Consider the following 26,152-nt stretch of genomic DNA (forward strand, 5'->3'; position numbering starts at 1 on the left):
CCTGTAATCCGAGTATTTCTAAAGGTTTTTAATTGGTATATTTTTCTTTGTTTTCTTCTCTTCAAAATTCCCATCCCTTTATCTATTAAGGATGCTTTAGGAAATGCAGCAGAGTGCACATAAATAGAAAAAGCCACTTACCTTTTTACTTTTATTTTTTTAATTCTACTTTTAAAATATTTTATGAATTTAATAATCATTTTAATTTTTTTATTTTCAAAGTCAGAAAAAAAGTTCATTTTATTCTTTATATTTTCAGTTTGTTCTTGTTCACCACAAAGTATTGCAAAACAGAAAATACATTGGAAGAATCAGTGAACAATCAAAATAAATGTATTTCAAAATATTTTAAAATGCCTTTCCATGAAAAGTGTATTGTGCTGTTTTGTAACGTTTAAATCCTTGATTTATATTTGTTTCCTCTTGTTAGAACACAGTTTCATATGAAGATAGGAAACTCAAATTTTTTCAAGCAGAGATAATATAGGATAATATGAAGAATTTAAATGATAAATTGCTGCCGAGAAGACCCCAAAGTTCCAGAAAGTACCATTTGATAACATATAAAATATATGGAGCAGAACAAACCTAGATTATGTATTGACCACAATGTAACTTGGTCAACTCAGAGAGCCTCTGTGAAATTCAGTTTCCTCCTCTGTTAAATAAGGGTGAGAACACCTGTCAATCAACCAATCATAGATAACTGGTATGTATCAAATGGAGGCAAGCACAGTTAACAAGTTACCTGCTTTGAAAATATGAGGCTCAAAAATTGTCATTTCACCACTAAATTCCCTTTCTCCACATTATCATGATTTCTAGATAATTAGTGTTATTAGGTCAATTAGTGCTCTCATGGAAGGAAAAACCAATATTCAGCAAGTACTTTTCAGTACCATTATGAAAACTGCCAGCTGATATTAAAAAAAAAAAAAAAAAAAATCTCTAGTTTCAGTAGAGATAACTGTGAGATGTGACTAAATTTTCTTATATTATAGATAACAACAACATGCAAAATAAAGCAAAATTATTTGCGTAAAAAAGTATCTCTTTCAACAGAAACATTTACCTTAATGTTAGGAAAACCTGCACTAAGTATCTTCAAATCCAAATGCCCATTAAATTAACTTAGGTAGTCATTAAGGGGAAAGATTCCCTCCTATACCCCAGTCACGATGAATAACCTCTATATGATTACATGTAGAAATAGGCTAGATATGAAATGTGGTCTCCATATATTATGTTCTAACAAAGCAATGAATTACTAAATGTTCAAATAACCATATTTTCACAGAAATGTGATTGTGCTGAATTACGATTGGCAATTATTAAATTATTTGTTATTTTCATTACATTACTTTGGTGACCACAAAGTATTTGGTGTGTGATACATGAAAGAATTGCATTTTACCATATAATTGGGCATTATCTAACCTGATAAAAATACTAATTAGTAAAGAAATACTAAAAGTAGTATTAGTAGTGACAAAAGTAGTGATAATTTTAGTAGTAATAATAATAAAGTGAACATACCTGGAAATAACTGTTTTGTTGGGGCACTGAGTTGTGCTTGCTTTGAAACTCTGTAAGCAGTATCTGAGTCTTTAGAATTCTTTCTGTTTGTGCAAAACCCCGTTGTTTTTGATATTCCCTCTGGAGAACTGTGAAAATCTAGTGCTTTTAGTACATCAACTGGAGCAGCTGAAAAATAAGCAAACAATAAAAAAAACTAGAACTGAACAACTATCTGATATAACAATGAGTATTTTTAACACAGGATAGTATGTCGTTTCATAACTTGAATCTATTTATCACTTGCCATGCTTCCCTAACATTTAGGTGGGAGTTTGGGGAGTGGGGCAGCAGGTAGTAATACAAACCATAACAACATTCTCAAATTCAAAATATCTCAAATCTGTAATCAAATTATGGTTAAGCAACACAGAAGGGGTGTGTGTGTGTGTGTGTGCGCGCGCGAGCGTGTGTGTGTGTATACAAGCATATGTGCATCTGGAATTTAAAATTTCCTATATATGAATTTACAAACATTCATACGTATCTTGGTTATAATTTATAAAATATTTAATAATTCCAAGTAATAACATTATGTAGAATTCAAGTGAAAGCCAGCATTTGTATTTCATTTTCTAACAGAGTTACTAATAAACTATTCATAATCTAAACAGGTGATTTTGAAGATTCAAATTTACAATGGATATTATATAAACATTGTAAAATGTGTACCTACTTAGTCATTTTGTATACACAAAGAGAATTTGAAAGAAAGGTGTTAAAAAAAATAGGCCGCACAATACAATGCCTTTTTTAGTGCTTTCCTGTGATAATTATTTACAAATTATATACAGGTACAAATGTATGTGCACAAAGGTTTATGTATCTATCTATATGTAATTTATTGATTTGTATTTTCTCAACTTACCAGTTACTTCATGGATATTACTCCATACTTCATTATTTAGACTGAAAGTCCCTAAAGATGAGTAATTTAGTAATTGTGCCCCTCCACATTTTTATGTAGCCTTAGAGTATGTAATACTAGGCTATTTATCAGTGGAAGCATAAATTTCCCAAATCTAATTCATTCCAGGTACTTGTAGCTACTGTGAAGTGGTCAATATAGTATATGTTTGGAACCTTAAACTTTCCCTTTGTAAGTGTGATCCATTTGTATGAACAGCTTTATCAGGTTATAATTTACATGTCATACAAAACACCCATTTAAAAGGGTACAGTGGGTTTTGGTATATTATACTATTATTTTTAACTGTGATCAATACATATAATATTAAATTTGACATTTTAGGTTTTTTAAGTGTACAATTCAGTAGCATTAATTACACTCACAATATTGTACAACTATCATTCTTATCTATTTCTGAAAATTTTTCATCAACCCAAACAAACTTCATCACCATTATGCAATAACTCCTCATTCCTTCCACTCCTAACCCCTGACAACTTCTTATATACTTTCTGTCTCTAGTTGCTCATTCAAAAAATTTAATTTAAGTGAACTCATACAGAAGTGCCATATGACCCAGCAATTCCACTCCCACATATATGCCCAAAATAATTGAAAGCTGGGACTCAACCAAATATTTGAACACCAAAGTTCACTACAGCATTATTCACAAGAGTCAAAAGGTGGAAACAATCCAAGTTTCTTCCAACAGATGAATGGATTAACCAAAAGTAGTCTGTATGATGAAATACTATCCAGCCATGAAAAGGAAAGAAGTCTTGATACATGACACAACATGGATCAACCTTCAAACAGTACACTACATGAAATATGCCACTTAGAAAAAAACAAAAAAACACTTTATCTTTTTTAGATCTTCAAGTTCTCTGGTCCATAATTGTATATCTATTTAAGTCACTAAGCAAGTCAGGACATGAATAATGCGGTTCAAGTATTGTTAATAAAAATAGACTTTAGAACCCATATTACTCAATGTACAATAAGTCCTCACTTAACGTCCTCGATAGGCTCTTGCAAACTTCGACTTTAAGCTAATGAACTTTAATGAAACCAATTTGACCATAGGCTAATTGATATAAACCAAAGTTAAGTTCCTACAGTCTATTTCCAGTCACAAAAAACATCACCAAACTTCTAAATAAAGACTGAAAACACTTTTAATATTGCACATTGAACTAAATGTGAGCTATACATACACTTAAGAATTATTAATGAAAACAAAATAATTATTTATCCGATTTCTGGTGAATCAGTGAATGACGGTGGTCACAGTAGGACTGGGTTAAATTAAGGTATAAACGTTTGAAAAGTGAAAATTGTAAGGAGCATGTCCTCCCAGCATGCAGTTCAAAATCAATCACAAATATGATGAGCTCTGGGTGCTTTTGTACTGCATTATTTATTATCTGCATTTGGATAATTATGGTAGAGTTTATAAATTTTTATTTGACAATAATGTGCATTCATTCATTAATTCGTTCATTCATTTTCTAACCTGCTTATCCCAGTTCAGGGCCCCAGATGGTTGGAGTGCAACCCAAATATTCAGGACACAGGGCGGGAACCAGCCCTGGACAAGACACCATCTCATGGTAGGACAAACATACCCACTCAACCAGACTGCGACCATTTAGAGACAGCAATTCTCTGTACACATTTTGGGGATATGGAAGGAAACCAGAGTGCCCAGTGAAATCCCATGCAGACATAGGGAGAACATGTAATTGCCATATAGTGACCCTGACTGGGAACGGACCTTTTTTTTTTTTTTTTTCTTATCAACATTATAACTAAACGAGTTTAACAAAACAACATTATTTGAGTACTTGCTTGACTTACATTCTATTAGCTTCATACCTGTATTCAAAAACAAGCAAAACATTCAGAGTAGACCATATGCTGGCCAAATAGCATTCAGCATGCCTGAGATACAAAATTATAATGGTGTTCAAGAACATTTTTTTGCACTAGTCCTGCTTGGCTATGGATTTAGGCCAATAGGATATCTGTTTTTTGTGTGTTCTTTTCTGTTACCTCATAACTAAGAAAATGATAATCATAATAACTGCCAGGGAGAGCCCAATATGTGCCAGTCGCTGGACTAAATTCTTTACAGGGATTAACCCTCACAAGCCATATGTTCTTATCCCTCCTGTGTAGAGAGAGATTTGAGAACCAGAGAGCAAACTAAGATTACTCTTAACATCTGTGTAAATACCAACTCTATGCTCCTTGCACTTCACCACTCAAACTGCTATAACCCAAAATAAAAACTCTACAAAAAAAACTTAAAACATACATATAATATGTTAATATCATTTGAGCCAGTTAATTGATTCCTGATGTTCATATTTATTTTAAACTAAACTCATTACTTGTTCTAGTAAATAAATGACTCTGAAGAAGAATGTTTCTGAAAACCACAGCATTTTATCTGCTTAAATTATCTCATCTTTTTGCTCTGAAGCCATTCTCCAAAGTAGAACTAAATAAAGACTTGAGGATAGACATGAACACATCTATGAAGGCTGTAATCTTCCTGGAAAAAAAAAAAAAAAAAAAAGAATGCATCCCCACTGTCATAGTCACAATTGGACAGAGGTAAATAACACATAAAATGGACCGCAAATTCTACAACGTATCTTTTAACACCATGACTTTCTCCAAGTGTACACATCTTAAAAAGCAATACAAGTAGAGACATATAATAAAGGTTTCAACCAAACTTTTCTTTTCCAAAAGTCATTTCAAGTTACAAAAAAGTAAAACTCCAATTAAGTCCTTAAGATTATTTTATTTCCAGTGAACTAAATAATGAATTAAGCTACTTTGAAATTCTGACTGTTATTTGATCTCAGAATCCTCGTACACATTGCATTTAATAAATTGTCATTAAATGGATTCTACTGTTTTATACACATACATACATATACATTGGAAAACTATTCTTTGTATTTTGCTAACTGCAACTGTTCAAAGATTAAAAGAAGTAGTTTTATGGCTAAATATGATGCATGAAAAAAGTAAAATTTCCATATTCAAAGTAATTATTAAAAGACCTTAATATTTTAATTATCTCTATGTTGCCAACTGCTGGTACAAACCACGTGTATGCAATTCAGATGTATCCAATTTAGCACAATGTTTTGTTCAATAATGTTTTCCTGTCCTTTATTGAATAGCTACAGGTTTATTAAATGGGAGAATAGAATATCCAAGCCCATGTGCTACTAAAACAGCCATTTGACTGGGTTCCACACTTTTTCCCATCAATCTTCATTCCACCAGCTTGATTAAGCTTCCAAAAATTCATGTCTCATGTCATTCTTCTGCTTAAATTTCTTCAAAGAACCCCACTGACTCTCAGATGATTTCCACATTCCTTGAATATACAATTTGGATATCTGGACACTCCAACTTATCCTAGCACTCTAATCTCACTGAATGTACAGTCGTATCTCTGATGAGTCCCTAATTCTGTCCTCATTCAGTTTTCTAGCCATACTAAACTCAGTCTTTCCAGAATCCACCATGTTCTCTGGCTTGCTTCTGGGCCTTTATAAACCCTACTCTCTGTTTCAAACACTTCACTCCACCTCACCCGAAGGAGTAGAAGAATATACCTGATAATGCATCTTCTGCAGAAAACATTCTCTATCTCCTAAAGCTGGGTGAGATCCGCTAACCTCTGTTATAGCACCTTTCACACTTGTTTTTAATTATTTGCCTTGTCTTTGCCAATTTTTACAAACTAGAAAGGAACCGGTATACACACACAAACACACATAGACTATATAAAATGTTGGTTGAATGTGAAACACGATAATGTGAAAATATATGGAAGGAACTTCATCTCAAATCCTCAGGCTATCTAGCATCGAAACAAAATTTTTTTAGGTCCTAATATGTACGTTTTACTGTATTCTATTGACCTCTTAAACACCCCCACCCTTTTACTGATCAGTTTGATCCCAAGTCTTTGATCCTTTCTCCTTGTTGTTGCCTTCAGCATCCATATAGATTACTGATGTAACATCTCACAATACTTTGATTGTTTCATCTCTAATTCCTTCTCTAAGCTTCTTTGCACACTTCCATGACCAGCAGTGAACAGCACCATTACAATGATAAAGGTAAGACTGCTTCTTAGCATCTGTGTGATTTGGACAGATTACTTACCTACTCCGGGTCTCCGTTTCTATATCAGTATAATGAGAATAACAAAATATTTACTTCAAAGAGTTTTGTCAGAACTAAATTGGTTTTGTAACAATAGCTTAGAATGCTGGTGGAGGAATCTATGCCTATGGGCTAAGATCTCCTTGCTGCCTATTTTTATATGGTACATGATACAAGAATAATTGTACATTTTACATGATTGAAAAAAATCAAAGGACAATATTTTGTGACACATGAAAACTATATGAAATTTCAGCTTTCATAAATAAAGTCTTTATTGGAATATAGTCACACCCATTCATTTATATATTGTCCATAGCTGCTTTTGTACTGAAACAGAGTTGTGTAGCTGTAACAGAGATTGTGTGCTCACAATAGCTAAAATATCTACTACCTAACTCTTTTAAGCTGAGTCCCGAGGGATAAACAGGAGTTCTTCAATGAAGAAGAGAAGGAAAGACACAGCATATATGGTAGCACAGATACAAAGAGAGTAAAGAGTTCAAGGAAACCAGCCATGCTTGCCCAAGGAGATATCAACACTAAGCAAATTTAGCTCTCCAGATTCGATGCACCATGGCTGCTGAGGACCACTGAAGAAAAATCATATTTTCATCATGCGTTCACTGCCACAAACTCCAAGAGCCATCTACTTGCCCACCCTCACATTTATTACTAGAATTGGAATAACTTTCAGTTTCTAAAATGTACCTTGCTGTCTTTACCTGTAGATTTTTTCCATTCCTTCCTCAATTGGTTAAGGACAGCTGACTTATTTTTCAATCCTATCAATAGAATCACCTGGAGAGTTTTTAAAACCTATGAATGCCTGGAACCCACCCCAGAGCTAATAAAGTAGAATGATTGGGTACAGACATCCATATTTTCTGAGTTTCCCAGATGAGTATAATGTGCGGCCAGGGTTGAAACTTGGTGGCTTCAGACCTAGTCAACCTTTTAATGTAAACATAAGCATGTCTTATTCTAGGAGATTTATTCTTAGCCCTTCCAGGAGGATAATGTGACCTCTTTATATGAATCCAGTGTCCTGTATTTCCCCTTAGATCACCTTACACTATTTTGTTTGCTTGCTTAATTATGTCTTTGACTCTAGGCTATATGTTCTCAGGCACCACATCTGTCTAAATTATGGTCATGATTTTCTTGTTACGTATTCACATCAGCTAATATTTCTCTCTCTGTGTTAAGCACGGAATTTATTGTTTAACATCTGCCTCCCTTGATACACTGTGAACCCTCTGACAGTAAACATCAGTGCTATTGATATTCACTATTAAATTGCAAAGACATAGCAGCTGAAGCACAGTATATAATCAATAGAGAAATATTTAATGGATGAATAAATTAGTAGCTACAACCTGTCTCATAGTTGAAGCATTTTTCCTACCAATCTGAGACAGGAAAGGAAGAGGATTGGAAGTGACCTTTACCAAGAACTTGAAGAGGTTTCCAAGTTTATTTGTTGCCATTGTTTGATTCAGGTGTGGCAAGAATATAGGCGTGAAGCAGTGCAGTGGCTCACACCTGTAATCCCAGCACTTTGGGAGGCTGAGGTGGGTGGATCATGAGGTCAGGAGTTCAAGTCCAGCCTGGCCAACATGGTGAAACCCTGTCTCTACTAAAAATACAAAAATTAGCCTGGCATACTGGTGTGCACCTGTAATCCCAGGTACTCCAAAGGCTGAGGCAGGGGAATCTCTTGAACCTGGGAGACGGAGGTTTCAGTGAGCCGAGATCATGCCACTGCACTCTAACCTGGGACAGGGCGAGGCTTTGTCTCAAAAAAAAAAAAAAAAAGGCCTTCCTAATGTAGATACTTCCCCAACTTCTTGAGAATCACTTATTCTCACCCTGTGCCTTACATCACAGACTATATACGAGGCATACCATTATGGAACTAATAAAAATAAAATAATACAGAAGAAAGTTCTCAGCCATCTTCCACTCAGTCAAAAAACCAGTATTGCTACTATGAGCATGTGGTAGTGAGATGTAGGACTCACAAAAGAGAAAAGGACAGAAAATTGATTATTTCTTATAATTTTCCTACTACTAATATTCTGCCATATTTCAAAATCATGATGGCTCTTAAGAAAGAGCCTAAAAACTGGGACATGCTGAGCATATAAACAATTAATAACTAGTTTCCACAGTAAGAACTGCCCAATAACTAGCCCAAATTCAGCAGTTATTAGTTCTATGACTTTGGATAAGCTATTTACCTCTCCAAGACTTAGTTTTCTCAATTCAGCCTCATTTTGAGAATTAAATGCTATAAAGAATTTTAAACTTAGAATGGTGTCTAATACATAATATATATTCAATAAAAATATTATCTAAAATTATTGTTCCCTGAAAATGTCTACCTTTTTGAACATCTTTAATGCTTCCAATGAACACCATCCACATTTCCCTAGAGCTATAATTAAACTGATTCCTGTTATCTGCTTCCTCAGACTACCTTGGGAAGGTTCTCTGCAGGTGAGTAGAATACTAAACAGTTTTCATCTGTAAATGTCCATTCAAAATCATCCATAAAAATTGTGTACTTCTTAGCAATCTCTTCAGCATGTTCATATGTTATTTCAGACACAAACAACCTTGGGAGGTTTCCTGGAATTTAGCTTAAGCAACCAAATAGATCTTAAATTTATATTTTCATGCTCAGCACTTCATTACCCCCTGTAGTGCAAATTGACATTAATACACTGATATCATTAGCATTTTTCTCTTTTCATTATTTTTTTCCTTGCATTGCATAGAAATTGATATACCTATAGCTTAAACACAGTAGGCCTGATATAAGCTATTTACTAAAGATTTAAAAATGCAATATTGTAGACCCTTTTCTCTGACACTATTCTTTCATTTATTTTAGATACATACATTCCACATAACAACCATGAATTATATATGAATATAAAATATTAGAAAATTAAGCACATTGACCTAAATACTCCCATATTTATTTTATTTTATTTTATTTTTACTTTTTTTTTATTATACTTTAAGTTCTAGGGTACATGTGCATAACGTGCAGGTTTGTTACATATGTATACTTGTGCCATGTTGGTGTGCTGCACCCATCAACTCGTCAGCACCCATCAATTCGTCATTTATATGAGGTATAACTCCCAATGCAATCCCTCCCTCCTCCCCCCTCCCCAATACTCCCATATTTGAAAAGATATAGAAATTCATATTCAAATGATGATGTAACACAAATAATGCCAATAAAAATTACATAAACTTCTTACCCTCAGCAGAACCCTTTTTGGATGAAATTACTAGATGGTTGATTTGTATGCTACAATCTAATCTTTGTAGTCAACACAAGTGCAAAATTAAAGAAATGAACTAAATACATTAGTAAACTGTAAGATTATATATGAAGCCCTTACAGTTGTATAGTTTACATTAATTAGTACAGGACATGGGAAGCGTTCCATAATACTATTTAGAGTTCAATTTTCCCCAAAGGGTTCTATAATCAACTAAGATGTGTTGTCATTAATAATGCTCTGTTTACTTAATCTATTTCTCCACGTGTACACTAATATACACACAAATACTACAAATAAACAAATGTATACAAACTGGGTATTTCATATTCAAACAGTGAATAGCACCAAACTGAGAATGACATAAGAAAGAAACATAAATCAGTAACCTGGAGTTTTAGGAATTTTAGTGTTAATTTTATCAAAACAAGCACCTAACAAGCCCATTAGTACTACCCTCTCAGAAAATAGAAATCCAATGAACAAATGTAAATGTACTTTCTTACAATTCCAGGAAAATTCCAATTTAAAACAAAACCAACTGCATAGTAAAATTCATAATTAGGAAGGTCAAGAAACATACATAGTAAAATATTCTGAAGTGCAATTAATGAAAAAGTGTGATTTCCAGCAAAATCAACTGTATCAGCATCCCATTGTGGCCTATTTATAATTCTAACCTATTTAGGGATTGGGAGAAATACAGTTGACCCTTGAACAATACTAGTTTGAAATGTATAGGTCCAGTTATCTGTGAATTTGTTTCAATACATAAATTTAAAATTTAAAAAACATTTTTGGAAATTTGTGACAATTTGAGAAACCTTCCAGATGAACAAAGTAGCCTAAAAATATAAAAAACATTAAGAAAAAGTTAAGTATGTCATGAATGCACAAAATATATGTAGATACAAGTCTTTTATGGTTTACTACCACAAAATAGACAAATAAAGTATAAGAAGTCAAAATTTGTCAAATCTTATGCACACAAACACAGATCATACATGGCACCATTATACATGGCACCATTCATAGTGGAGAGAAATGTAAACACATGTAAAGACGCAGCAATAAATCAAAACTGAGTAAGATTAACTGTAGTGCATACTGTACTACTGTAATCATTTGTTAGCCACCTCCTGTTGCTATTGTGGTGAGCCGAAATGTGGCAAGTATCTGCTTAAATATCATCTCCACATGAGCAGCGGATCTCTCTAGGAAATTGTCTATCTCTGTAAAAAGTGATCTCTCAGGGTTCTCGTGTCCTTTTCATCATGTTTAGTGCAATATTGTAAACCTTGAAAAGCACCAGGGAACCTATCTGTAGCGCCACTAATGTTTTACATACTCCAAAGAAGCAGAGAAAAGTCCACACACACACACACACACACACACACACATACACATGCACAAAGTTGAATTGTTTGATATGTACTGTAGATTGAGGTCTGTTGTGGTTGCCTGCCATTTCAAGATAAATGAGTCCAGCCTAAGGATCATTGTTTAAATAAAAAAATTTAAAAAACAAAGAAAAGAAAGGAAATCTATGAATCTATCACTGCATCTATGCCAGTAATTTGCAAAAGTCTCACAGTTTTGCAAAGCATCTTTTTCAAAAATCTTACATTGAAAATGCAGCTTTATGTGGGTGAGGGGGGCTATGAGAAAGCTGTTATGTAACTATGAAGTTCAATACGATTCAAGAAAAAGTGAAGTTGTTGTATGACAACTTAAAGCAAAAGCAAGGTTAAGAATCTAAAGCTGAAGAATTTAATGCCAACAAAGTGTCGTTCAATAATTTTAGAAAGAGGTCTGGCTTTAAAAATGTCAAGATAACAGGAGAAGCAGCTTTTGTTGATGAACAGGCAGCAAACCATTTCCCAGATACCACTAAGAACACCACTGAGGAGAAAAGATACCTGCCTGAACAGGTTTTTTCATGCATATGAAACAGCCTTCTTCTGGGGGAAAAAAAATTCCACAAAGGATATTTACTAGGAAGGAAGAAGAGCGAGCACCAAGATTTAAGGTAAGAAGAAATAGGCTAATTCTACTGCTGTGCATATTCAGTCAGGTTTATGAGGAGGGCAGCCCTTATCTATAAAGTTGCTAACTCCAAGCCTTGAAAGGAAAAGATAAACATCAACACCTGTCTTTCAGTAGTACGACAAGAAGGCTTGGACAAGAACTCTTTTTCTGGAGTGGTTCCATCAATATTTTGTCCTTGAAGTCAGAAAATATATTGCCAGTAAGAAACTGCCCTTTAACGTTCTTTTGATATTAGACAATGCCCCTGGCCACCCATAACCCCATGAATTCAGTGAGAAAGGTGTCCAAGTGGCCTACTTGTCCACAAATAGATCTCTAATTCAACCTCTGTGTCACAGGGTAATAAGGATCTTTAAGGCTCACTCACATGGTACTGTATGGAAAGCACTGTCAAAGCTTTGGAAGAGAACCCTGATAGAAAGAACGTCATGGAAGTCTGGAAGGGTTACACCATTGAAGAGGTCATCATTGTTATAGAGAAAGCCTTGAAAGCCATCAAGCCTGAAATAATAAATTCCTCCTGAAGAAAATTGTGGCCATATGTTATCCATGGCTTCACAGGATTTGCTGCAGAGCAAATCAAGGAAATCAGGAAAGAGATTGTGGACTTGGCAAAAAAAAAAAAAAAAAAAATGTGGAGGTGTGGGGGTAAAGGGTTTCAAGGTATGGATCTTGGAAAAATTCAAGAGCTAATAGACACCACACAGGAGTAATTAGCAGAAGACAACTTGATAAGGATGAATGCTTCCAAACCAGTGTCAGAAGATGGGAAAGAAGAAATAGAAGAAGCAGTGTCAGAAAACAAATTGATATTAGACAATCTGGCAGAAGTGGTCTGATTCTTGAAGATTTCTTTTGGCTTCTTTTATCACATAGACCCTTCTATGATATGGTCACTAAAATTAAAGAAAACAGTGGAAGAAGGATTGGTATCATATGAAAACATTTTTTTAAAGATAAGAAAAGCAAAAGTCAGGCAGCAATTACAATGTATATCCCTAAAGTTACACTGGTGTGTCTGCATCTCCTGCCTCCCCTTCTACTTCTTCTGCCTCTGCCATCCCTGAGACAAGATCAGCCCCTTGTCTTCCTCCTCCTCCTCAACATGAAGATGATGATGATAATAATGAAAATCTTTATGATGATTCACTTACATTTAATGAATACTAAATATATTGTCTCATCCTTATGTTTCTTAAGAACATTTCCTGTTCTCTATTATAAGAATACAGCATAAATATATATATATATATAACATACAAAATGTGTATTAATCAACTGTTTATTTCATCAGTAAGGCTTCCTGTGAATGGTAGGCATTAGTAATTAAGTCTTGGGGGAGTCAAAAGTTATACATGGATTTTCAATGCACAGGTGGTTGGCTCCTCTTACTCTCATGTTGGTCAAGAGTCAACTCCACATAAAATACAGGATTCTGAATTTATCTTTGATTAAGGGCAATACTAATTTCTAGGTAGCCATCACCATGATTCTCTTAAACCAATAAAACAAAGTATAAAATGCCATTACCAAAAAAAAAAAAAAAAAAGCCATTACCATTTCTACACAGCTGTCATTTCTCAGAACACCTGAATTAATACGCACAGTGTCCATCAAATAAGAAAAAATGCTTTACTGTCTAGAATTTGCCTCTCATATTGACTATGCACATCTGTGTAAAATGGAATAACAAACTATGGGAATTATTGGATACAGATGGCCTAGATGCTGTTAACATCTGAAAGCTTAAATATTTTAAGGCAACATTTATATTCCAAAATTATCTAATTTCATATTTTACATAGAAAATTAACACAAACTCAGTATTATTAAATGCACCATTATTTTCTATACATGAAAAAATATTTGATTAGTACCAGGGAAAAAATGAATCAGGAAAAGATTATAGGGAGGGTTGCAAAGGCCTGGAAAATAATATCAAATAAAAAGAACAGGCAAGTCCTCAATAAGAAAATGATATTTGGGCAAAGTCTAGAAAGTCATAGGAAGCTCCTCTATCCCGCTATTTTTGCAGAATAGGATTCTAAGCAAAAGGAAAAACAAGTGCAAAGAACCCAAGACAATAGTTGGCCCAGAATGTTGAAGGAAATGCAAGGAGACAAATATGTCTCCAACAAAGGGATCTTTTTTCAAAAAATTCTCCCCCATACCCACTTCCTAATATTTTGGCTCTCTTTTCTGCTCAGGTCCCTTCATTTGTACATTGGATATTTTCTCATGTTAATCTGTGTAGCAGAAAATATTGTTCAGTTTGGATAGACAGCAGGGAGAATTTAACAAAAAAAGATAGCTGAAATTCAGATTGAAGAAATTTAGTTCTGTGTGAAGTTATTTTAAACTCTGTATTATATAAAAACCAATGTGAATATGTATGTACTCGATGTGAATATGTGAATAGTGCTATAAAAAGATTGACGGCATGGACAAAAAAAGAAGAATGAAAGAGATGTGGTCAGAGAAGTAAAAGTGAGAGGACATTGAGAACAGGCTGCGTAGGTCTTGTGGAATGTTCAGGGAGACTAGATTTTATTCTAAATGAGATTTAAAAACCATTGGAAGGGTAGGGGGAGAAGGATGATTAGAATCAACTTTTTTTTTTTTTTTTAGAGCAGTTTTAGGTTTATAGAAAATTGAGAGGAAGGTGCAGAGATTTTCCATTCAGTTTATGTTTTCAGACCACTGGGGCTGCTGTGTTGAGAATAAAGTTTAGGCGCGCTGGAGTAGGATCAGGCGGCAGTGGGGAAGTAACTGCAATTTTCCAGATATAAAATGTTGCTTTCTTTGACTGAGACAGAAAGTATGGGTCAGATTCTACATATATTCTGAAAGTGGAGCAGATAGGAGTTGCTGATAGGTAGAAAAGGAGATAAGAGAGAAAATGAGTCAAAGCTAACTTCAAGATTTGTAGTTGGAACATCATGATTGATTGGGTTGCCATTAAGTGAGATGGAGAAGACCACGAGAAGAACAGGTTTTAGGAGAGGAGTTCTGCAATTCAGTTTTGGGTATACTAAGTGTGAGATGACTTAATAAATACTGTTAGAAATCAATGAGTAGGCAGTCAAGTATGCAAGTCTGAAGTTCAGGGTAAAGCAGGATAGAAATAAAACTTTAGGAGTTGACAGCCTACCAATGCTATCCAGAGCTACAATTAATTAATCAATGACATGATTACTTTAAAATTCTGTTTGAATAATTTCCACTCGAAGAGACCTTTCACACTTAAAACAATGCTAACAATAAACAATTGGTACTCTCAAATAATCAAAATAGAGATCATGACTTCACATATTAATCCTAAGAAACAAAAATCATTATTTGCCATTTTTGTTCTAAAAGCTGTTATACTTTGGGTAATAACAAGGACAGTCATGTAAGGTTTAGAAATGCTAAGTGATGTTTTTGTCTTATAGCAGATTTTACTTTAATATTTCTTTCATACTCCCTTATAGAAGTGGAAGTTTAGTTATATATTTGGCAAGACTACATGACCATAGCTCCATATAAAGTGTGACTTAAATGTACTCCTTACTGTTGAGAACCCCAGGTGACTTTACAGTGGGGCTGGCTATTCCAGAAAAAACAGCATGACCCCAGTTCACTGACTGTCAGAGGATCCAATGGTAGCAATCAACTGGGACAACCAAGTTGTGGGTAGATATCAAAGCATGCACTGACCCTGCTAATTTGGCAGTTTACTTGTACTTTTCAATTAGTGGCATGTTTCCACGCTATGCAGAAAAATCTATCCTTAGGATCTTATGTTATATGTCCCCTGCCTCCTTCCCCAGCATCATCTCACGTTTTACCCCCACTGCTGCTTCTCCAGACACACTGCCATTTTTCAAGTCCTTTCTTCAAGTCCCTTATGGTGTCATTCTCCCTTCACAAAGGCCTTCACATCACTTCCCGGAATGCTCTTTCCTCTTCACTTTAGTTAATTATTCAATGCTCAACTGGTACTTTCTCAGGGAAGCTTTCTTTGACCTTACTAAACTTCTCTTCTGTATTCTCCAGGAACCATACACCTCTCCTTCAAAGCATCTAGCATAGCTGTAGTTTTATATTTACTTGTGCCACTATTTGATTAATTACTGTCTCCTCAAGTAGACCATAATCACTCTGAGGTAGGTTTGTAACTATCTTTGCCCACCAACTACCTTTAGCTTATAATGAGCTTTTAACCTATACTTGAATATGCAATGAAATGAATGAATTAGTTTAGAATTTAGGAAGAGCATTTAGTAGGTATTAACAGATATTTGTTGAATAAGTAAATGAATGATTGCATGTATTAATTAGCTTTTCACTCCATGAGAATAGAGATCATCATACTGTCTGTGTCGCCACAGCACTTAACACTGTGATTAACACAGAAGATAGTAATTTAACTTTTATGGTTATCGAACAGCCTCAATCCTGAACATTTTTATATCATAAAAGCTTGACCTGAAAATGGAAAGCAAAGATAGCATCACAACTCAGAGTATGGTGAAGAAAAGAACACCAACTAGTTGAGAGTGTGATATTTTTAAAGTATAGCATTTCTAATTTACAAATAACCAAGGCTGTTAAAAAAAAGGTGTATTATAAAACTAAAATTACACTTCCAATATAACTGCTTGACTTTAATGCTGAGAAGAACAATATTTATTGGCATTTAGTTTATTACATTCTCTGGGGAGAATGATGAAAAGAAAGCATTTTCTACATTGTAATTAGTTGATTTCCTCAATTCAGTTACTGCAGAGCCACTACTGCTTAGCAACAGCATATTCATCAAATAATTTGCACATTATGATGAACAACCTTTCACTTGACTTCCAGTGCCTAGTTATACAAGCCAGACACATTTCTATTTATGTATATGTTTGTTTCCTATTACAGACAGTTTGTAAACCCCTGCTTCTACATCAACATTATCTGTGAAACTTTATAAACCATCTATGCTTGGATGTCATAAAAAACTATTTCATCAAAATCCCCAGCATTAGGATTGGAAATAATTGTGATACTAAGCCACGGACCCCTGTCCTCTTGACTTTGTTGAAAATATCTTGCTTATGAGTTCATTAATTCAACAAATATTTATTGGCTATCTATTTTGCTCCAGATATGGTGATAGATGCCAGAATGATTTGCATCGGTGAAAAAGATGTATTTCCTGCTTTCTTTATGCCATCAAAAATATTTTAGATAAGTATTTGAGTTTTGGGTAAGTATAGTGTGCTTTATAACGTTATGCCAGGCTAACTAACCCAATCTTCGATGATTGAAGAAAGTTATTTCTAGAGGAGATAATATCTAAATCTCAAGCAAAGATAATTTTTACTTTTAGAAATAATAAAGTGGGAGAGTGCTTAGGGTAGAGGTCATAGGTTGTCTTGGAGGCAAAATAGAGACTTATAGTCTCAGTAAATCACAATAATATCAGCAGAAATTAGTTCAAGATAATTCTGTAGACATGGAGAGTAGGTGATACACATAACTATATATCACATCTCAGGTGGTTAGGTTATGGACAATAAGTCATTAGCAATGTCAACAACGTCCTCACTTCATTCAACAAAGTTTTATCAAATGCCTACTATATTATAGATTCTGTTCTAGATGCTTTGAACACATGAAATAAAGCAGATAAATATACCTATACCAGTGATTTTAGTGTAACTAAAATATACCATGGATAGCAATATAGTATAAAAACTATGTAACTATATTCCAAAAGAATTTTACAACTATTGTTTATTAATCTTATTAAGCACTTCAAAGCTCTATATGTTTCCTGTTTGAGATGGTACTTCATAATACAATAATTCCAATATATGTAAAATATATAATTTACTTCCTAACTTGAAGAATGAGTTTATTGAAATAATCATAAAGTACTTTATACACACATGCACATATACCCACATACATCCATATATATATATATACACACACATATATACATATATACATATATACACATATATACATATATATGTACATATATATGGATAAACCTCTATTTCTAATAGTTTATAAGCAAAGTCAGACAACTAATCCCCAGTAGCATACCAATGTGAGATGAAAGATTCAATAATGAATATATGAGAGGACTATTTCCAATTATCAATTTTACAGATTGATATTATTCTTAGATTAAACTTTCTTGTTCACTAGTAGAAAAGTAAAATGATTATTTGTGCTACTGTCAATACCACTTCATATCTTAAGGTATTAACAAAACAAAGTTTTGGAGGTAATACAGTCAGTCTGTAGCAAAAAATATTCAGAGGCATCTTTGGAGAAAATGCAAAACTGTTTTCCATATGAAAAAGCTAGAGGTAAATTGCAATTTATTTACTTTTAGAAAATGAATTTAAAAAGGAGTCGCTGGGCGCGGTGGCTCAAGCCTGCAATCCCAGCACTTTGGGAGGCCGAGACGGGCGGATCACAAGGTCAGAAGATCGAGACCATCCTGGCTAACACGGTGAAACCCCGTCTCTACTAAAAAAATACAAAAAACTAGCCGGGCGAGGTGGCGGGCGCCTGTAGTCCCAGCTACTCCGGAGGCTGAGGCAGGAGAATGGCGGGAACCCGGGAGGCGGAGCTTGCCGTGAGCTGAGATCCGGCCACTGCACTCCAGCCTGGACGACAGAGCGAGACTCGGTCTCAAAAAAAAAAAAAAGAAAAGAAAAGGAGGAGTCACTACTAACACTACTAACAGCATAATCTGAGGAGGTCCTCAAACTTTCAGTTCACACCATTCCAAGCTAACCCAATTTTAATCTTGTTCCAATCTTCTGGGTAAAAAAACATAATTAACCTAAATAGTTACTATATCAATGTTGTGTATTTTGTCACCATGGTAAACACCGGGGACACAAATAAAACTAGATCACAGTCACTACCCACCCAGGAACTCCTAGAAAAAGACTGACATATAAATGAGTAATTTTTAAAATAATGATGTCACATTCTCTCAGTTGATTACGCTCCAAAAAAGCTTTTGGATAATCAAGTCTGACATTTTTATGCGGAAGACAATAAGAAAACTCCCGTACATCAATCCCCAAAAGCAGAATAAGGCCTGACAATCCTTGCAATGGATCCTGATCAGGACAAGCAATGATCTATAAGAGTTATTTTACTTAATGAAACCAAGCCAACCACAACTGGAACCTTGAATACTAACATGCATCTGTCAGCTTCTCCTTAAGTTAGTCAAAGGAACAAAAGTAATATTTAATGTCTCCCAGAAACTCTCTTTTCAGTCCTCCACTACCACTGAGGCTTAGGTTTGTCCATAAAATGGTAAGAGTAATATGATCTCCACCACCGAACTTAAATGCAGGCTAAAGAGTTATCTGGATTCTGACATCACCTTTTACCAGAACCTCCTTATATTTCTCCTTGAAGGCAGTCAAGTTATTCACCCAATGACCTGATATTTTCTGGGGTTTAGCTTCATGATGTGTACATTAATATTAGGCCCCAGGGCACCATAATCATAAGACAAGTCTAGGAGGCTGTGTAGAAGCATTAGAACACCCAAAAAAATAAACATGGACAAGTGGTCAAAAGCAAGGGCCCTGGAGAAAGCTTGGCAGCATTCAAATTCTGGGCCTACTACTTACTAGCTGTGTGACTTTAGGCAAAATCTTTCACTTCTCTGTTTTTCAGTTATCTCATGGGTAAAATCAGTATTTTGATATCAGTTTACTTCCAGGAAAACTGTCTCAATTCAATAAGATTCTCTATGAAAGTGCATATGGCAGAATCTTGCACATACTGAGCATGCATTCGGTATTAGGGCTCACTATTATATCCACCTCGATATATAAGGGAAAGTTTTCTGGAGCTATGAAATTTTACTTAAATTTTGAAGTATAAAGTAGGAGAATGTGTTTGCTGATGGAAGAGAATGAGATAGACATTCCAGGGAGAGTGTTCAAAGATAGGGGAGAATACAGGTAAGAGGTTTAACATCACTAAGTACAAGGTAAATGGAAGTGGGCTTGGGGAGGTGGGAAATGGCTGGTCATGGGCTTGGACATAAAGATAGGCCACATCCCGAAGGGCACTCTAAGCCACTTAGACAACAAACTTATCCTAAAAGCCAGTGAAATACTGTGAAGGTTCATATGCATTCAAAAAGAAGAGTGACAGTAAGTAGTAGGTTCAACTCCACTCTTAGACTCTAAGGACAGAAGTAAAGGAAAGACAGACACCACTTTAGTATTTGTGTTTTTTTCTTTCTCCACAGAGCTATCTAAGAGCACCAAGTATGAAAGAGCACCAGGTATCTAATAGCACCAAGTATGAAAATGTTCTCATTTGTCAACTACTGCTCTTTCTGGCAGTCATCCTTTCAGGAAGTCTATGTGAAAATCTGAGTGAGGAAGGAAAGCCAACTACCTCACACAGTCTAAGGTTCACTCCTTTAAGCCCGGATGTCAGTTTACCAGTCAAACAGAGGAAGGAAGCTTCCCCTGATACTCTATGCGCTCAAGCTCTATGAATAGGGACCTTCATTTGCCTGTACAGTACAGAGCCATTCAAGAGCAATTAAATTTGGTTAAAATAAGAAAGAAATGCTTTTTAAGAAAAAAAAAAAAAAGGTTTGAGGGGATTGCAAAAGTTGATTGTGCTAAAGCACTTTTACACAGGTTTGTTTTAGTTCTCAATTGTCAAGTCGTATTTAAGCTGGTCTCTTACTCTGAAATATGATAACCTTTCCTTTCTCTGAGTTCTTTCTCCCAAATTAATAGCACTGTCTCTAATTCCATGCGCAGCAAGCAAAGAGTTTATTTTACCAGATAACAGTAGGTCTGGTGATCAGCCAATGTCTAAAGAACCACTAGCCAAGTCAGTAGTAGGCCAAAGACTGCAACTGATAAATAGATATTACTCACTAAATCACTTTTAAATTGTCTTTCATCTTTGCTACGAGCTAGTATTATTCATGTTGAGTTCTGACACAACTGAACGTATCACTTACCTATATCAGTAAAACCATATTAGGGTTTTGAAGGAAGGAGAAATAAATACATTAGATGCATTCTAAAACAGAAAGTATTTTAAAATGGAAAAAAAAAAAAAACCTTTAGGTTTTGAATTAAATTGCAAGATAATTTAGAAGGAATATGTCCTCATGTAGAAAGTGCATTAAAATATACTAAAAGTTACACTGAAAACTGCATTTAAAGTTGACTCTTTAGTGAAAGAACTTAGGGAACACTGCAACTTTTTATAACATCTACGTATCTCTCTCTTCTTTGCTAAGGAACAAAACTTGAATGGTCAAAAAAGAAAAAGTTTGGTTTCCTCTCTCACCACTCCCAACTCAGGTCACATTTCCCCAGTATTACCTGAGGGAAGTGAAGGAGTAAAAGCAGAAATGCTGCCCAACGCTCAGTCCCCACTTGCCGTTGCCTTGAATTCCTAATGATTAGGCCAACCATGCTTAATTACTTCTCCAAAGGTAAGGAGAAAATAAAAGTGTATTTAATGAAATTCTGGCTTTTAAATACCTAAACATAATCATTAAAAATCATGTACAAGGATGGAGAGGTCTCAGCATTTTTTAAACTCCATATTTATATAAATTGGTATAGTTACTTGTGAGTATAAAAACTCTTGATAAATGCTTTCACAGTATAATCTTCAGGACCCTACGGTTTTTATTGCTTTTCCCTAAAGACAGAAAAGACTCTTAATTTGGTAGGAATACTAGTTGAAGATTGAACTTCTAGAAGTAAATGTTGAGATCGAAAATCAAATTTTTCTTCCCTTACATCCCTGCCATTTCACGTACGGTAATTAAATTTGTAATAGCCGTTGACAACACAACAGATATCATGATCGCCTATTAAGAGTGAGTACTTCCTATAAATTAACTGCCCATTTATGCCTAAGCTAAAAGGTACTTACAGTAATTTCAGATGCTTTGACAATCCAAAATAAAAACCTTAATTAGAACTTGCACTACTATGTTCTCTCATGTTTTTTTCTAAAGTTTGCCACTTGTTTTTTTTAATCTGTTAACACACAAGTGTGTCATAATGATTACCTGACATTAATAAAAGCCATATTATATATATAAAATATGTCATCCAATCAATTAAAATTAACATGAAAATATCAGAAATTTGCCATTTTTTATAATTTTCTTAGCTTCTTAGAAATTCAAACTTGGACCTAGTCTTCCATTAACAACTTTAGAGAGCACACAAAACTATGTTCTTAACACAGCAATGAATAGAGTATTACGCCTTCTACTCTGACGCAGATAATCTTATAAAATCACATAGTTAGGAATACAAATGATCAAAAATTACCTTTCTTCAAAACAGTAAATAGAGTATTTTTAAAATGCATTCTGTAACTATGTTCTATTTAAATTTCTTTATATAAGGCATTTTCACTATATCTACCTTTTCACTAATGTAAACTCTAGCACATATACGGTCTAGTAATTTCAGACTTTTGGAAATAAATATAGCAATAGTGTATCGAATTCCTTCTCTTTTACTGCCTTGCAATTTCACATATGGTAATTAAATTTGTAATAGTTGTTGATCGCACAACAGATGTCATGGTAGTCCATTGAGAGTGAGTATTTCCTATAAACTGTCAATTTATTCTTGAGCTAAAAGGTACTTATGTTAGTTTCAGGTGTTTTGACAATCCAAAATAAACCTTTAATTAAAACTTGCACTACTAAGCTCTCTCCTCTCATTTCATCGTTTCAGACCTCTATTATTTAAAATTCTTTTGATCACTATTACAGGTCTTCAATCTGCTCAGAAAAACTTTGAATATTACAAGAATATTTTTTATGAGGAAGAGTATTCAGCTGATAACATTTTGTGGCTTAGTTTCTTCATTTATTGAGAAGGTAAGATTGATCAACAATTTCTATAATTTCTAGTGCTAGCATTCTCTTTTAAAAATCTTATCTAAACACTCTTTTTTGTTTTAACCTTTTAAAAATTCAGCTTTGTATTACACAGAGACTCTCAACCAAACTTGATTTGAATCCTTGTTATCATGAAATAGGCAGCATCTTACTACATGAATCAGAGTGAAGAGAATTTATCCCAAGAAAAACCAAATTTTTAGAAAAGAAAGGTGACTATACATTTTTCTTAGCTAGAAATCCAACCCATAAATTTGAAAAGAGGAGATTTTGCTTTGCTGTATTTTAGGGATAACTTGAATAATCATGTGGTTCTTCTATTTTAGTCACAAATTAAAGAAAATAAAAAAACCTTAAAAAAATTAACTTAATTTTAAGCAATTACGTTATGTAAATACATTTCTTACTTTGCTAATGCATAACTTTGTTTAAAACTATACAATTACCTTTTAGAGAATAACTTCTATAAAATATCACCTCAGTTAAGTATTAATTATGAAGCAAATTGTCACTTTAAAATATTAAGAAACTTAATTTCAAAACTAATGGACAATTAGGTAAAAGAATCTGTGTCACCTAAACTGAGGCTATGTGTGTAAAGCATGCAGAAAGGTGTTTCTCTTTATTCTATGTTATTTCTCTATTATAGTCCTGATCAATTTTGAATTTAACAAACAAATGGAAATACATAATATTAATAAGTTTAGCAACACTGCATTTCTTATCAGAAGCATATCTGAGTTTCGGATTTCTGATTAAGAAAACAAATGGACAAATCTGATCTCTTTGCAAGGTTGGATTAGCACATACTCTGGAAGCCAGGACCATTTCACCTGCTGATCCCGGGCACTCAAAACAACACTTCTGCAGGACTCACTATCGATTCCTGACAAGTTTTCAAAGTTCCAAGTTTGATCAGCCTTTTACAAGATATAGTATTGGCTTAACCGTCAAAGGTTAAATGTAATTTTAGTTAGTAAAAACTGATTCAATTAGATTTTTTGTTAGTACTTGATTATAGCTAAGTCTAACTCTTACTTAAAACCCTTACATAAACTCATCTATCTTAACATAATCAAAGTGTGGTCACTATGAATTCCAGGTAAACCCCACCTCTTGCGAATAGTAAGTAGTGGACTAACTGCCAAAGAATATCAATAAATCACTGAGATACATCACTTATTTTAACAATAAATATGTATATGAAACATAAAATTGAAGTTAATGTAAATAAATATTTATACAAATCACACTTAACCTTGTTGTTCTAAATCACAGCAAGAATTGATTTTTAATGAGTATAATAAATATTTCCAAGTTATAGTTTGATTTTCAAAGAAAATAATATGACTAGGTATGAAGTCATAAATTTTCTTTAATTCATTGACTTCCAAGAAACTTTCTCTATATTATTTTCTCTAGAGTCTAACTTTGTTTTGAACTCAGATGTTCTAAGGCTTTAATGTTTTAATTTTATATAAAAGTAGGATCTGCTTTAAATTATCTTTGTACTTAATATCCAAACCTTATCACTGTACCTCAGTGATATTGATGTCATAGTATGATGCTGGGATATAATATCTTTATTTAGAAACTGGTATAAAATCTTACTTCTTACTTCAACCACAAATCTAAAGGCTACTCTCAGAAATGGACACTGGGTTTATTTTGCCCTTGTGTGGTGATTCAGGCTTTGTAGCCAATGTAAATCACTTTTGATTTACTTTTTTGATCACTTTTAAGCATTAATATACTAGTATTCCCTTTTGAAGTTAATTTGGGGTAAGAATGCCTACAAAATTGGGTTTATGTTAACATGTGGCCTCCCAGGAGCAATGAGCACCAAACAGCTTGATAAAATACATTCCAAAATTTTATAATATAAATATCTAAACTATCACATAACTTTCAGGGCATTTCATCAAGAAGAAATCCAACAAAATATAATCCTTATGCTTTGCTATTTCTATCATTACTTGGTTTTATAAAAATAGGGTAAGTGGTTTTCCCATCATTTATTTGATGTGGTACTGGGATGCTATTTAAAACTGTTTCAGGTTTGTTGCTAGACTGAAAATAGAAAATGTATTCATTAAAAGTACAGAGATTTGATTTTTTAAAATATCCATCGATCTTTACAGAAAGGCTCAATGTAGAAAATAAAAATAAATATCTTCAGTAAAATAATCCCTGAATTCATGCAAAAGTGTCTCTCGGAGCTTGTATTTCATTCATCACCAAAGAAATTCTCAATTTCTATAATTTTAAACAAATAGCTGCCATTACATTATTCTCATTTACATGCGTATGTAACATGCTGAAAAGAAATGGTATATCCATTTTCCTTTATCAAGGGTCCTTTTCACTACTACTGTAGTTGAGAAGGACTCACAGAGGTCTCATGTCCCATGGTAGATGCAGGAATTCTAAATAATAAGCAAAACCAGCAGAGGGCAGAACTGCTGACAGAATTGGCCAATCCAACCGGTGACCAGGTACTAAAAGTAAAAGACAAACTTTTTGACGGATTTCACTTTCAAAGACTCTTTTATCTATCCGTGAAAATGTGGAAATGAATGAATCAACATAATTAATCAACATAATAAATCCTTTCAATATTCAAATATAGTTCTAATGGGAATTTCACTGTATTTACCAGGAAAAATCACCCGGGGGAATAATTTAGCGCTGCCTGCTACTTGGGAAGCTGAAAGTCACTAAGCGTGTGGAAGGAATAACCTGGTCGCAGAGATCGGCCTCCGGGAGGGCAGACTCCCATTAGGGAGAGCTCAGATCTTGGCATCTAGACCCAAGGCCAGACTCAGGTTTCTGCTAAAGCCTACGCATTTGGGCTTGACCATTTTTATCTCCCTTGACCCATCCTCGTCACCCTCCTTCCTATCCCCCAGCTTCTTTCTGCACTCCTCACAAAGCTTGCTTTCTACTCTAAACTGCCTGGGCTCCCTGAGCTCCAAAGGCGTTCGCCTGCCAGCCGATTCTAAGGCACCTAACGGACCGCTCCAGCCAGATGCCTTTTCAGGAAAGGGCGGGGGAAAGAGCGAGGGAGAAGGCGGAGGGGAGGAGAGAAGTCGCTCTCCCTCCGTGGGTACTGACAGGGTTGCAGAATTCCGAGCAGGTCTGGCCATTGAATATTTGTGGTGCCACGTAGGAACTTTTCCTTACCTC

The 26,152-nt window shown here is 34.4% G+C and overlaps 1 protein-coding gene across 1 annotated transcript in view; it reads right to left on the reverse strand.

Moving 5' to 3' along the window:
- COL11A1 (collagen type XI alpha 1 chain) overlaps positions 1-26,152 on the reverse strand; it is a 232,172-nt gene that overhangs the window by 204,540 nt on the left and 1,480 nt on the right. The window contains exon 2 of the mRNA XM_017863237.1: positions 1,537-1,704. Coding sequence (XP_017718726.1) covers positions 1,537-1,704 — 168 coding nt within the window. The remainder of the gene's footprint in view (positions 1-1,536; positions 1,705-26,152) is intronic.

Source organism: Rhinopithecus bieti, unplaced genomic scaffold (genome assembly GCF_001698545.2).
Source record: "Rhinopithecus bieti isolate Rb0 unplaced genomic scaffold, ASM169854v2 scaffold_67730, whole genome shotgun sequence".
Taxonomy (NCBI): domain Eukaryota; kingdom Metazoa; phylum Chordata; class Mammalia; order Primates; family Cercopithecidae; genus Rhinopithecus; species Rhinopithecus bieti.